Source organism: Penicillium chrysogenum (assembly GCF_028827035.1).
Source record: "Penicillium chrysogenum strain IBT 35668 chromosome Unknown utg000002l_segment0_segment0, whole genome shotgun sequence".
Taxonomy (NCBI): Eukaryota; Fungi; Ascomycota; class Eurotiomycetes; order Eurotiales; family Aspergillaceae; genus Penicillium; species Penicillium chrysogenum.
The window spans coordinates 5,941,605-5,954,184 of record NW_026622750.1 but is presented as its reverse complement, the minus strand read 5'-3'; the positions used below and the strand labels follow the sequence as shown (position 1 = coordinate 5,954,184).

Below are 12,580 nucleotides of genomic sequence, written 5' to 3'. Positions count from 1 at the left end.
TTTCTCAGGCTTTCAATCTCTTGTTTTGAACCAACGGCCAGTTGTTAAAATTGTTAAGGCAGATGGCTCCGTTGTCAAAGAAAACGACAAGACAACTCCAGATCATATCATTATTCAAGGTACGCTCAAGTCAGGTCCAGTACTTTCAGCCGCGATTCGAGGCGGAGCGCCATTTAAAGGAACACCCGGTCTCGTATGGCCATCTATGGTGAGGAGGGAGAGACCGGGATAACAGGTCCAAGGGCCTTTATTGGGATTGTTGGTACAACCAGCTTTGGGCTTCACAACTTCGACACCGACAACGTGGAAGACATTACGCCCAAGGAAGGGATTTTTGCCCAGATGAGCCCGATCAATAGGAATATTGCTCGTGTTTATGAGGCAATTGCTGTAGGAGACCATAGTGTTCTTTGTGATTTTGAGGACGCTGTTAGTAGGCAGGAGTTCATTCAGGAAATTGATGACCAAAATATAAGGCGCGTGGCAAGCGGCTTGTGATGTTTAATCTTGAAGACTTTGATCAAATCGCAAATCTTTGTTTCAGACCATACTTGGATGCCAGTTGGAATGAGTGTGTCTTTCGTATTTTATATGTAAGTTGACAATCTCACAGAACATACTCCCAAAGACAAAGATTACCGATAGCCGTGATTGGCGAAGAGGGCCCACAAGATAAGCTCAAGATGTCGGATGCCTGTGTGTCTAAGGCATCACATGTAGATAGAAAACCATAACTAGTTTGCTCCTCCTTTCTCCCTCTTCTTCCTTGGTCGGTCCACCCCGATACATACAGTGCTTTCTCTATTGATGATCGTCTGTAACGTATGTCTACGAGGTTATGAGCCTCTCTCTTTGCTAGCTGGACCACTAGCAACTCGTTTTCTAAAGCTTTTACCTGGACTCGAGAACTGTCGATCCCGCCCCGTAGTGAACCCACTTTTGTGCGTGGAAAATCTACACGGCCCGCGGAATCAGAGACGAAAAGGCGTACTAGTAGAGGAAGACTTAGATATTTTCGTAGCATAGTGCTTAGTCACTGCCCTAGGAAGGAGTATGATCAGCGACACGAAAGAATAGGATGCTGTATTATCCTAGTGGTTAGGCTTCTGGGTGATAGGCATTGTAAGCTAGATGTCGGATTAAGCGGCATCTCCTTTAAAATGAAACGGGCAGTGCGTCGGGCTGAAAGCAAATGTGTAGTAGTCGGTGGGGGCTAGAGTAAAAGAAAGGGGGCGGCGATGAGTGTAAGATAGAGAGGCAGAATGATAGAAAAGCGAGAGAAAGGAGGAGGAGCAGCGAAGACGGGTCTTTCATGTCGGCGGCATTGAAGGTAGGTTACGTGACAGCGTATTGGGGCGCTAAACCCAAAAGGACAAACTAACCCGATACAGTAATTCAAAGGTCCCGCACCGTTTACAAACCAAAAACTGGCATCGCAACCTCGGGTTCGTGGATCGTACTCGTGTTCATACCTCCACGGAGCGCCGATAGACTTTGGGAGCGAGCATAAAGCCCCTCCTAACAAGGGCCCTATACATAGTACACACCGTTGATCTCCATATATCACCAGTTTATACGCGTTAGTCGGATCTCCCGGGCCTGTCTTGAATCGTTACCTCGCCACCATGCAGCTACTTATAAGTTTGCATCTCTCAACTCTAAACCCCGATTAACTAGTGCTACTTTCAGACCTACATACTCAATACTCGCTTCTGATATCCATATTCCCTGTTCAATATGGGAGAACATACCGAATATATAGCCAGACACATCAAAACAGACCTTTGTTTCGGGAAACGCCTGAATGTCGACAACAGCGCCCAAATCGAGTTTACCAAGGGTAAACAGGAAAATAAGCACAAGAAAATGCAGGTACTGCCCGAGAAGCATAATGTGCAGGTGCGGGATATCCGGGGACAGGAATCATCCTACACACTCGACAAGAACGGTTTCGTATACCTGTTGCATGAGATGCCCGGACTCGCCAGAGCCTCGGACGAAGAGTATGTTAAGGAGACGATCATCCCGGAGACGGAATCATTAGTTCGCAATATGTCAGTACCAAACCTAGAATAAATATGTCCGTCTCATGGTTCGAGAAGCTAAATAATGCCCCAGAACCGGCGCTACCAGGACAGTCACATTCGCACATCGGGTTCGATGCCTCGCAGAAGATGGAGCCTTGCTCGCTAGAAACCGCGCCCCGGCGCACAGTGTGCACTCGGATTTCACGATCCGTGGCGCACTGCACAATCTGGAGACGGTTTTTTCAGACACGCGGGAGCGCAAGCGTCTCCTCACTGGCCGAGTGTTGATTATCAACGTCTGGCGGCCGTTGAAACCCATCCAGAGAGATCCCCTCACGGTTTGTGACTGGAGCTCTGTTAATATCCAAGCTGAGAGTATCCCCACTTGTGTGATACTGCCAAATGGGTGGAATGAAGTCGGGCGGTATGCGTTTAGTCCTAGTCAGAGATGGTGTTATCTCAGCGCTCAACAACCCAACGAACCTCTCATTTTTACACAGTTCGATAGCTCCAAAGTGGACGAGGGAGGCTTCACAGTACCGCATAGTGCATTTGTTGACCCGGAATATAGTGACTTTGCTGCAAGGGAGAGTCTAGAAATTAAGATGTTTGCATTTGTTTAATATGTGTTTGTTCTGTTTGCTCGCTTTGTCTCAGGGGACAAAGGAGTATAAAGAAGTTTCAGTCTTCAAGGCTATATTTAGTGTCCTCACAGATCAGGCACTCCGTTAATTATGAGGTTAACTAGTTAAATAATCTGGGTCAATAGTGAATTTCTTTCATCCCGAATTCCGAGAAAAAAGGGTTTCCCCCTAAATTGACTCAGTTCTTTATTGCCTACGGAATAGGAGGGCTTGGAGGCATCTAAAATTTTCTCCACGTTGAACACGTTGCACACGTGTGTTAGATGCAAGGTGTAAAAAATTCAAATATCCCTTGCTACCCAGGTACCCAAGAAATTGCCTAAACAGCCCGGAGACTGACGAGGCCTCCGGGACCCTGCATGACTCGAATGGGGTGCAGTCATAGGGTGATTTAGGGTGAACTAGGGCGGTTTAGGGTAGTTTAGGGGAAAGTCGGGAAGCTCTTTGTTGCCTGATGTGATCGCCGTCCGGTCCGCACGGCACTATTGAGGAAATCCGGCATCGGCCCTTTGTTAATTTTTCCATCTCATGACATGGCAATATGGAGTCATTGTTTCATTTTCAATTTTTTTTTTGTTTCGTATTTTTTTGCTTCGATTTTGCAATCTCCTGACCTTATGGCTCATACCTAGTTATGAGGCTCATTTCTAAAGCGAATCACCTCATTTTAAAAAGTAGCCTAAAGTTTAATGATTACTCACTCTCGAGGTCCTCCCGAGGTCGAATGACGCGATGGTAAAAATGTATGAGAAAATATGATCCAAACCAATTGGGAAGCATTAAAGCCGTAAGGTGATCACACAAGATCTGCTTCGGGATGGTCCCACCGAGAAAGTGGGTCTTCCATTTTTCTCCTTTACGTGACTCACTTGGCAGCTTCCAAGGTTCTATATAAGACTGCTGCATACTGCATTCCGGCTTTTTATTTCTCTCAGTACCTCATCTCATCCTTTCCAGGAGGTGATGGTCGCTCCCCCTCTATATCAAAAGTTCTTTATTTCTTTGAATCTCTCTTCGACTACCAAGAATGGGCCAGAGGCATAACAGACGCCGCACTCGTCGTTCAAGCAATCGCGCACCTCACACTGTTCTCGAACAACCGGCCTTGCCCGTGGCAATCCAATCAACCCCTCGGACACCTCAGAACAGATTTTGCGCACTTGTGTCTGCCGACAACTCTCCTGACGCATGCATTTCACGTGGATCTCCGGCGGTCACCCTCGCCCCATCATGGCACAATGGGTATACAGCCTGGCAGACCCGTGAGCGCCCCTCGCGGCTGGAATCAGGTGGACTGGAAGAAGCACAGTGTCGTCTGTTCGGCGGAGAGCCGGGCGACGATGTGAGTCTCTGTTTCCGGATGCTTGAGTACTTCGGTGGACTCGACTACATCGACTCGTGAGTATCAGTCGATTCCTGATTCACGGAAAACACCAATCCTGACATCTCTACAGAACGAGTGGCCATGCCCTTGGAGATTGAATGTCTGAAGTTCCCGTCTGGAAACCTACCCGGATGGATTGTTTCGCCACTTTTTTCAGTCACCAAAAAGAATCAAACACAAAACGATTTTACGAATTTGCGATGTTTATGAAATCCGCATTCGACAGATAAAACACAACAAAACACCATCGAACCTAAACCGACAACGCGACGCCCTGCGTCTTCTGTCGCTCACTGCAAATGCGCCCACACCACACCGAAGTGGCAAGAACGCCAGATCACACGGATTATACCGGGTCCCCGACTTGCAGCAATGAAGATATCTCCCACGAGGTATTGGATTGGTCCCTTTTGACCCTGCCGTGTGAATTTCTGGTCCATTGATTCTATCGCACACATGACAAAATGAGTCATAGGCATTTTCTGGCTGATACTTCGTATCCATGCTTTGTCTGGATTGGTTGAGTTTGCGTCCGACTTCGAGTTGTTGATGCTTGAACTCCTTTTCTGGGCGGACTGGGGAAGTTTCTGTTGTCTTTGTTATGAGGGGAGAATTGTGTGCGATGGATCTGTTCTGTCAATAAACCTAAACTGAAAGGAAATGAATAAGGCTGCGGCATGTGGGGTCGATTGGATATTTTGATCATGACTGTAGCTCCTTTGGAGTGTATTTAGTCAGTTTATTGCAGCCTTGAGCTCATTCACCAAAATTTATGAACACAGACATACTGTGATCTTCAAAAAGCCATAGAAAGTTATCATAAATCGTAAGATGGAACAATAATGTACAGTATACTACAGGTGTAGATGCTTGCCCAGCTGCGGACCTCAAATTTGTCCTTTCACCGCCTAAAATGCTCAAAGGAAACTGCCACGTATTGAGTCCCACTTCGGGAAGGCGGTAGGTGGACCCTGCTTGAGGACACGGTCATCACCAGGTCAGGAAGTGCGATATTGATTCACCCTACCTCACTCCTTTGTTTCTTGTGAGCCAGCGTTTTGGGCTCTAAGTAGGCTCTTATTTTCTTTGCACAATTCAAACGCATTCTCTTGACTGTCCAAAGTGGCTATTGTCAACAGCCCTGTGCAACACGATCTTTAAATTCCGCGGCCAGCGGCCACCGCTGTCTGTACCCTGAACCCGCCGCAGGATGTCGTCAGACTACACCTATGATGAGCAGGTAAGGATGGGACATGAACCGATGAAGACACAGTAATGCTAACTTGGGCTTTCAGGGACAATTCTTCCCCTTCTTCATCCTCACCTTGACCGGCCTGGTCACTCTCCCTCTCACCTATAATCTCCTACGACCTAGCAAAGGTGAGTTTTGGCAAGGCTATACCATATGTGTCCCTAAGCCCTAACCGCTTTATGTTACAGAGCTTGAGAATACCGCTCCCCGCATCAAATCCGACTTCAAACCTGAACATGCGGACCTTATCGACGCGCAGAAGCGCAAGCGCCTGCGCAAAGAGCGCCGAATCAAGCGCATTATCACGGTCGTCGTCGGATATGCCGTAATGGCATGGATGGTCTACTTAATTGTCGTCACTGCCAGAACAGTGGTGAAGGCATACGACCCTTATGATATTTTAGGCGTCTCGAGGGTGAGTTATACATCTCGGCGCGTGCTTGCCCAACACGCTCAGAGGATCTCAAACCGACTAACTTGGAAAACAGAGCGCGGATGAGAAAGCCATCTCCAGACACTACAAGCGCATGTCTTTGATCTACCACCCCGATAAAATCCGCCCCGATCCTGCTAAGAATGAGACTGTTGAGATGCTCAACGAGCGCTTTGTGGAGCTTACCAAGGCCTATAAAGCTCTCACTGATGAGGAGGTGCGAAACAACTACCTCCAATTTGGCCACCCCGACGGCAAGCAGAGCTTTAGCATCGGTATTGCCCTTCCCAAGTTCATTGTTATGGAAGGCAATGGAAAATACGTCTTAATGGTGTACGGTGCTCTTTTGGGTGTTCTGTTGCCCTATATCGTCGGCAAGTGGTGGTACGGATCTCAGCGCTACACAAAGGAGCGGGTTCTTGTTGCCAGTGCCGGAAACATTTTCCGTGAGTACAAGGACGATATTACCGAAGGTGGAATCATCAGCGCTCTGTCGTCTGGCGAGGAATTCAATGATATGCTCAAGGGTGCTCGGGCGGAGTCTGGCCTGGCCAAGCTCGAGAAGCGGGTGCTGGCAGATGATAACTCGTTCCTTACGGCTAAAGACCGTGAGGCGCTGAAGCAGTTGGATAGCTCCTCTCGTCGGAAGGCTTTGGCTTTGCTGTGGGCTTATCTTGGCCGAATTGACCTTAGTGATGCCTCTCTGGATGCTGGTAAGAAAAATTCCTTAATGACCTTCTGAAACATACCGCTAACTGAACCTCCGCAGAGAAATATGAAGCGGCTCCTGTCGCCCTTGCTCTTACTGAAGCTTTCACTGCTATTTCGCTCGCATTTGGTAACCTTGGGCCGATCGTCGGTGCTTTCAAAACGTCTCAGAACCTCATTCAGGCTGTGCCCCCGGCCTCATCACCACTGCTGCAACTTCCCAACTTCACCGATGCCATTGTCAAGTCCGTAGAGGGCGAGGATTCAAAGGAGCACTTCACCGTTCAAAGGTACATGGAACTGCCAGAGGCTCAACGACGCAAACTTACTGTCGGTGCTGGCCTTCTCTCTGAGAAGCAATACACCGACGCCGTGTCTGTTGCCAAGCAACTCCCCATGCTCCAACCCGAGCGCATCTTCTTTAAGGTTATGGGAGAAAAGGTGATCACACCCAGCAGTCTGGTACAGCTGGTAGTCAAAGCTCGCTTCATCCCGCCAGGCAGCACATCTGTGCCACCAGTGAACCCGCTCGACCTAGAGGACATCGACCCCGACGAAGACGACCTGGAAGCTCTGATGGGTCGCAAGCCAGCCAAGAACCGCGCTACTAAGATGGTCGACGGCAAGAAGGTTGAAGCGAAGATTGAAACCATCCAGCCACCTCTGGCCCACGCACCGTACCTGGCGCGCGACCACTCCCCGCGCTGGAACATATTCCTAGCAGACGCTAAACAGGGCAAGATGGCCGTGCCGCCGTTTACTTTTACAACATTCGACAAGCCGATCTTCGACGAGTCCGGCAAGCCCACCTTCAACGTTCAGACCCTTAAGATGCAGTTCCAGGCTCCCCCGCAGGTCGGCGACTTCACCTTCATCCTCCACATGATCTGTGACAGCTACATGGGTCTAGACAACACGGCTCAAATTACTCTGCACATTGACGACCCTGCCAAGGCAGCCGCTGTTGAAGAGGAAGACGACATCAGCGAGCCAGACGAGGGTAGGTCCACCTCAGCTAATACCCACTAAACCACTTGTTTCGTGTTTTTACTAACTCTCTCTCTTAGATTCAATCGCCGGCCAAATGCAGGCGATGAAAACAGGTCAAGCACCTAAGAAGAAGCCTAGGGATTCCGACGACTCCAGCGAGAGCGATACCGAAGGCGACGCAGGCGATACCAGTGACACCAACACAGAGACGGAAGACGAGGATTGATTCCCTTTCTCATGCATTGATTGATTGATTGTACTCACAGCTTGTGTGGTGTGTATGTGTGACAATGGACTTTGGCCTTGCCCTTGCCCTGGGCTCAGGCCTACTGTTCCCATAAGGCGTTCTGGGGTTTTGTCAAATTCTCTTATTCATCGGCTATGGAGTGACTTAGGTATGGCGATGTAACTTGAATTCGCTGTCTACGAACTCATTGCTCTTCTGGGCAGTGAGCTAGTGTAAGCCTAGGTCCTCTCCACTATTATCGCGATACAGTGATTCCTCAACTGGGTTATCCTCAGTTCGGTTTAAAATAGAGTCTGGATTGAATAATGTATTACTCTTTTTTAGCCAATCTTTTCACCTGTGGCCCCATCTGCAAAATAGTCGGCCCCTTACGGAGTATGCAACCGTATGCAACCCCTATCTTTGACGAGGATTTAAATAACGCACACCTGACCACCGAGTAGGCTAGCATTGGCCAGAAAAGTAGGTCTAAGTGTCTAATTAGTTGATTCTGACCAGCTGGCCGAAAATGGTGGTGATTGGCATGCGGTCGATTGGCCACCAAAAAGACCTCAAAATGTCAACCCTGATAATCTGACATGCCAGCCCTTACATGTCACCAATTCAAGTCCCCTCTCTTCTTAGGCTACGCATCCCCTTATGTTAAATCATCTCTACGGTTTATCCACTGCAAGTTTCCCCTCATACTTGTTTTTATTCTTAGTAAAGACCCAGCAATGGAGCTCAGTCGAACTAAGTACATGTTTGGCGCGTGAGAAAGCAACCCCTGGGGGCAGTGCACTCCCCGAGCCCAAACTGCCCACAATCCATTGCAAATTCCTCCTCCAGATTTCCCTCCTCTTGCAGATATCCCTCCTCCCCCACATATCCATAATTTCCATATAATGATGTTCCGTTTTCCAGTAAGTGTTTTCCCATGATACGTGCGTGCTAAGACAGTGTGGCGGTTTGTTCCCCAGCCCCGGTTGATGTCGGGCCAAGGAAAGCATCTGTTAGGGCTGCTCCGAGATCTGTTCCAAGGGGGTCAACTGCGGGTTCTTTCTCGCCCTGCGACGGAAGAAAACTCGCTTAGCCCATTTCCAGGCTTCGACACCCATGAAGAACAGAACCGCCTCGACAGCCACGATACCCCATTCCCAGGTGATGGGCTTGTGTTTGAAGACGACGTCGTTCAAAACGGGGATGTAGAGGATAGGGAACATGGTGATCCATCCGGCCATGACGGACCAGAACAGGAACTTGTTGCGCCAGACGTCGTACATCCACTGGGTGAAGTATTTCTTGGACTTGGGTTGCATGCGGAAGAACGAGCGGCGCAGATTGACCATCTCCCAGGCCAGGAACAGCGCGAACCATGTCAGGCACACGAATGTCGTGGCACGTGCTCGGAAGACCAGTTCGCAGTCTTTGATCTCTTCGGACCACTCCTTGTTGCAGCCGCGGGCTAGGTTACCGTCGCCGAATCCCCACATGCGGATGGAAAATGCTGTCAGACAGAGCGCTGCGGTCCAGACACCATACACCAGGATGTCGACGATAACTTCCCAGGTGAAGATTCCTTGCTTACTCTGGGGAGGACGGTTCATGATATCAGGGGCAGCCACCTCCATTCCGAGACCCATGTCGGGCATACCAGATGTAATCATAATGATCCAGAGAATTTCGACCGGTGACAGAGGGAAGACCGATTGATTATCAGCGTCTTTGAAAGCTAATCCGATGAGCAAGGTGCAGGCCTGAGCGATGTTCTCTGACAAGAGGTGAAGCACGAATTTTTGGATATTATCAAAGATACGACGACCTTCTTCGACGGCATTCAGGATCGAGGCGAAGTTGTCGTCCGTAAGGATAATATCGGATGCGTCCTTAGCTACGTCTGAACCAGCCTGTCCCATAGCGATACCAACATCGGCGTGCTTAAGCGAAGGAGAATCATTCACTCCGTCTCCAGTCATAGCTGCAAAGCGGCCACGGCGGTGAAGAGCGTCAATCATACGAACCTTAGTCTGGGGGGCGCAGCGTGCAATGACCAAAGGCAGAGTCGGAAGCGCATCCACCTCTTCATCGGTGAGTTTATCGAATTGACTAGCAGTCATAACCATAGCGTCCGCGACATCAGCTGCCACTGCGTTGAAATCGGCAGGAAGGATTCCCACTTGCTGAGCAATTGCTTTGGCAGTGCCAGGGTGATCACCAGTGACCATGTGGACGACGATACCAGCCTGGTAGCAGGCTTGGATTGAGCCAGCTGTCTCGGGGCGCGGAGGATCATACAAGCCGATAAGTCCCAGGAAGCACAGATCTTTCTCCACGTCTTCACGGTTCAGGTCAGCATCTTCGAGCAGTTGTGTCTGGGCAGTGTACGGGCGATGAGCTAGAGCCAGAACACGAAGTCCGAGTTTGGCGAGCTCCTCCATGTTCTCGATGATCTTTTCGCGGTGGTGGTCGGTCATTGGCACGGGGGTAGAGGAATCTTGGTCCCAGATAATAGAGGTACACGAGTCTGCGATGCGCTCGACCGCACCCTTGGTGAACACCATTGTCCGGTCCTCCTCTGGTGTGATTTTGTTGAAAATCACAGACATCTTCTTAACAGTCGAGTCGAATGGGAATTCAGCTTTTTGGTGCCACACTGTACCGTCACCCTTCTTGATCCAGCGGTCCCGGTTCCAATTGAATCTCGATGCAAAGACATGGATAGCAATTTCTGTGGGTTCACCCCGTGCGTTCCATTCGCCTTCTTCGGACTTATACACGTGAGACAGATTGGCCATCGAGGCAACGTCCAGGAAGTCTTCGAGCTGGCGGTTTCCTGAGACCATGCCTTCTGCGTCCTCCGCCATACCTGGCTTCTCATGATCAAATTCCGAAGGAGGAACAGCGCTGAAGCTCACATCTCCAACGGTAGGATTGAAAGGCTCGTTAGATGGGCCGACGGAGTACGTTCCTCGAGATGGGATCCATGCCTTTTGGACAACCATTTTACCCTGAGTCAATGTACCGGTCTTATCGGAACAAATATCTGTGACGGCACCGAGCGCCTCCAGCGAGTCCAATTTGCGAACAATTACGTTCCGCTCGACCATACGTTTAGTACCCACCGCCATAGTGATAGTAAGAACGACGACAAGGCACGCCGGAATCATACTGATACCGGTTGCAACAGCGTACATGATGACTTCGTTGTTGCTGCTGAATTCGTTTGCAGCCATACAGACAATGGCAAACACGACGGCAATTCCGAATAGTAGACAGGCCAGCTTTGACAGCTTCCTCTGCAAGGGCGTTCCGATATTGACACCGAGGAATCGACCGACGACGTCCACCGAGGTAAGACTCCAGGCTTGAACGTACCAACGCTTCTTGGTTTCGCCGTTGGGACCACGCTTAACCTGACGACGCTTGTTGCCGCTGGCCCGTAGTGCGAGGGCAATAGATCCGATTTCAGTGAACATGCCTGTACTAGCGACGACACCTCGGGCACGACCACGAGTGACGGTACTAGAACTGTAGGCGATGTTAAGGCGGTCTCCGGGGCCAGTATCCTCTTTGAACGTCGAGTCGCATTCCTTCTGGACGGGAAGAGACTCGCCAGTTAGGAGAGCCTCGTCGGTTTCGAAGTTGACTGCTTCAACCAGGCTGATATGCGTTAGCAAATTGTCCAACTGCCTTAAGTGGCTTCGAAATCGCAGTTGCAATATGATAGGAAACTCACCGAATATCCGCTGGGACGGTATCTCCCGTCCTAAGCTCGATCATGTCACCGGGAACGATGTCCGACGACGGCACGGAGAATGTCTGTCCACCTCTCGAGACAGTTCCGGTCGGGGACGAGAGCGAATGCAATGACTCCATAGTTTTCTCGGCGGCGTATTCCTGGAAGAATCCAACGACGATATTCAAGACAATGACAGCGCAGATGACTCCGCCCTCAATCCACGACCGAATTCCGAAGCTGACCGCCATGGCCAGAATCAACACCTATCACCCACTGTATTAGATTGAGCCTGAGAGACTTTCGCGATATCAACGAAAACCAGATAGAAGGGGTCTTACTAGCATCATTGCGTTGGCAACCTGGCGCACGAGGATCTTGATCACCGAAACGCCTTCGCCTTCATCCAGTTTGTTGGGTCCATATTCCTGCAGGCGACGACTGGCCTCCTCGGGGGATAGACCTTCGTCCAGCGCAGTGCCGAGTTCCTTGATGACGGCTTCATAAGGGAGGGTGTGAGCTGGCTGGCTCAGTGGGCTGGCGCCCGACCCAGCGATGGGGGGGACGTCGTGCTTCTCGTCTGGCATTGGAGATTACTCTCGGGTGAGTAGATATCGGTGATGACTACCGAGCTGTTTGCCCGTCTGACTCCTTTGTTTGGGGTCAATCACCGGATAGTTGGACAGAAGTGTTAGGTGTAGCTCTCAGAGTGGGGAGGGACGTGGTACTTTAGTTTCCAAGCGAGTGCTCAGATCAGAGTCTGCTCGCGTGAGAAAAATAGTGTGTGGAGATGTCCCAAGAGCCTTGGCCTTTGACGTCTAAAGTTTGATCCCCGGAGTAGCGACGCACGTTGCACGATTCATTGGAAGAGAAGGGGTGATGGTCTTGGCGCCAAGAAATTAACCGTCCGCCTCGTGTCTAATAGGCATCCCACTGTAGTGGGGGCCCCTCCAAGCGGAATTAATGGGGTCTAGAATGCCAGCAATTACTGCATACAGGATCGTATCTGCAAGCGCGGAATTGCCAAGATCTGACAAGGCAAAGTTGCCAAGATCCAGGATGTTGCGGTTGCGGAATATTCCCTTCCTGCCCACGTTTACTCCGTACAGGCTTTCTCCATCAGAGTGCAGTCTTTCTCCCCAATTAAAAATTTGATAATCCATTAATCTAATTGATCTAA

At 50.0% G+C, this 12,580-nt stretch overlaps 4 protein-coding genes across 4 annotated transcripts; 3 read left to right on the top strand and 1 right to left on the bottom strand.

Annotated features, from left to right (window-relative positions):
- Nucleotides 1–1,737: 1,737 nt before the first annotated feature.
- Nucleotides 1,738–2,650, top strand: N7489_005484 (uncharacterized protein; the record flags this gene model as incomplete). Its single annotated transcript, XM_056711236.1, has 2 exons — nt 1,738–2,054; nt 2,119–2,650. 2 exons carry the CDS (start codon nt 1,738–1,740, stop codon nt 2,648–2,650), a joined length of 849 nt encoding a protein of 282 aa, XP_056569657.1.
- A 1,048-nt stretch (nt 2,651–3,698) lies between these two features.
- N7489_005483 (uncharacterized protein) lies at nt 3,699–4,153 on the top strand (the record flags this gene model as incomplete). The annotated part of the gene is made up of 2 exons (XM_056711235.1): nt 3,699–4,069; nt 4,126–4,153. 2 exons carry the CDS (start codon nt 3,699–3,701, stop codon nt 4,151–4,153), a joined length of 399 nt encoding a protein of 132 aa, XP_056569656.1.
- Nucleotides 4,154–5,265: 1,112 nt separating this feature from the next.
- Nucleotides 5,266–7,664, top strand: N7489_005482 (J domain-containing protein; the record flags this gene model as incomplete). Its single annotated transcript, XM_056711234.1, has 6 exons — nt 5,266–5,295; nt 5,351–5,435; nt 5,496–5,722; nt 5,796–6,453; nt 6,510–7,448; nt 7,516–7,664. The coding sequence occupies 6 exons, from the start codon at nt 5,266–5,268 to the stop codon at nt 7,662–7,664; spliced, it is 2,088 nt and encodes a 695-aa protein (XP_056569655.1).
- A 1,013-nt stretch (nt 7,665–8,677) lies between these two features.
- On the bottom strand, nt 8,678–11,987 carry N7489_005481 (cation-translocating P-type ATPase; the record flags this gene model as incomplete). The annotated part of the gene is made up of 3 exons (XM_056711233.1): nt 8,678–11,324; nt 11,401–11,666; nt 11,742–11,987. The coding sequence occupies 3 exons, from the start codon at nt 11,985–11,987 to the stop codon at nt 8,678–8,680; spliced, it is 3,159 nt and encodes a 1,052-aa protein (XP_056569654.1).
- Nucleotides 11,988–12,580: the final 593 nt, after the last annotated feature.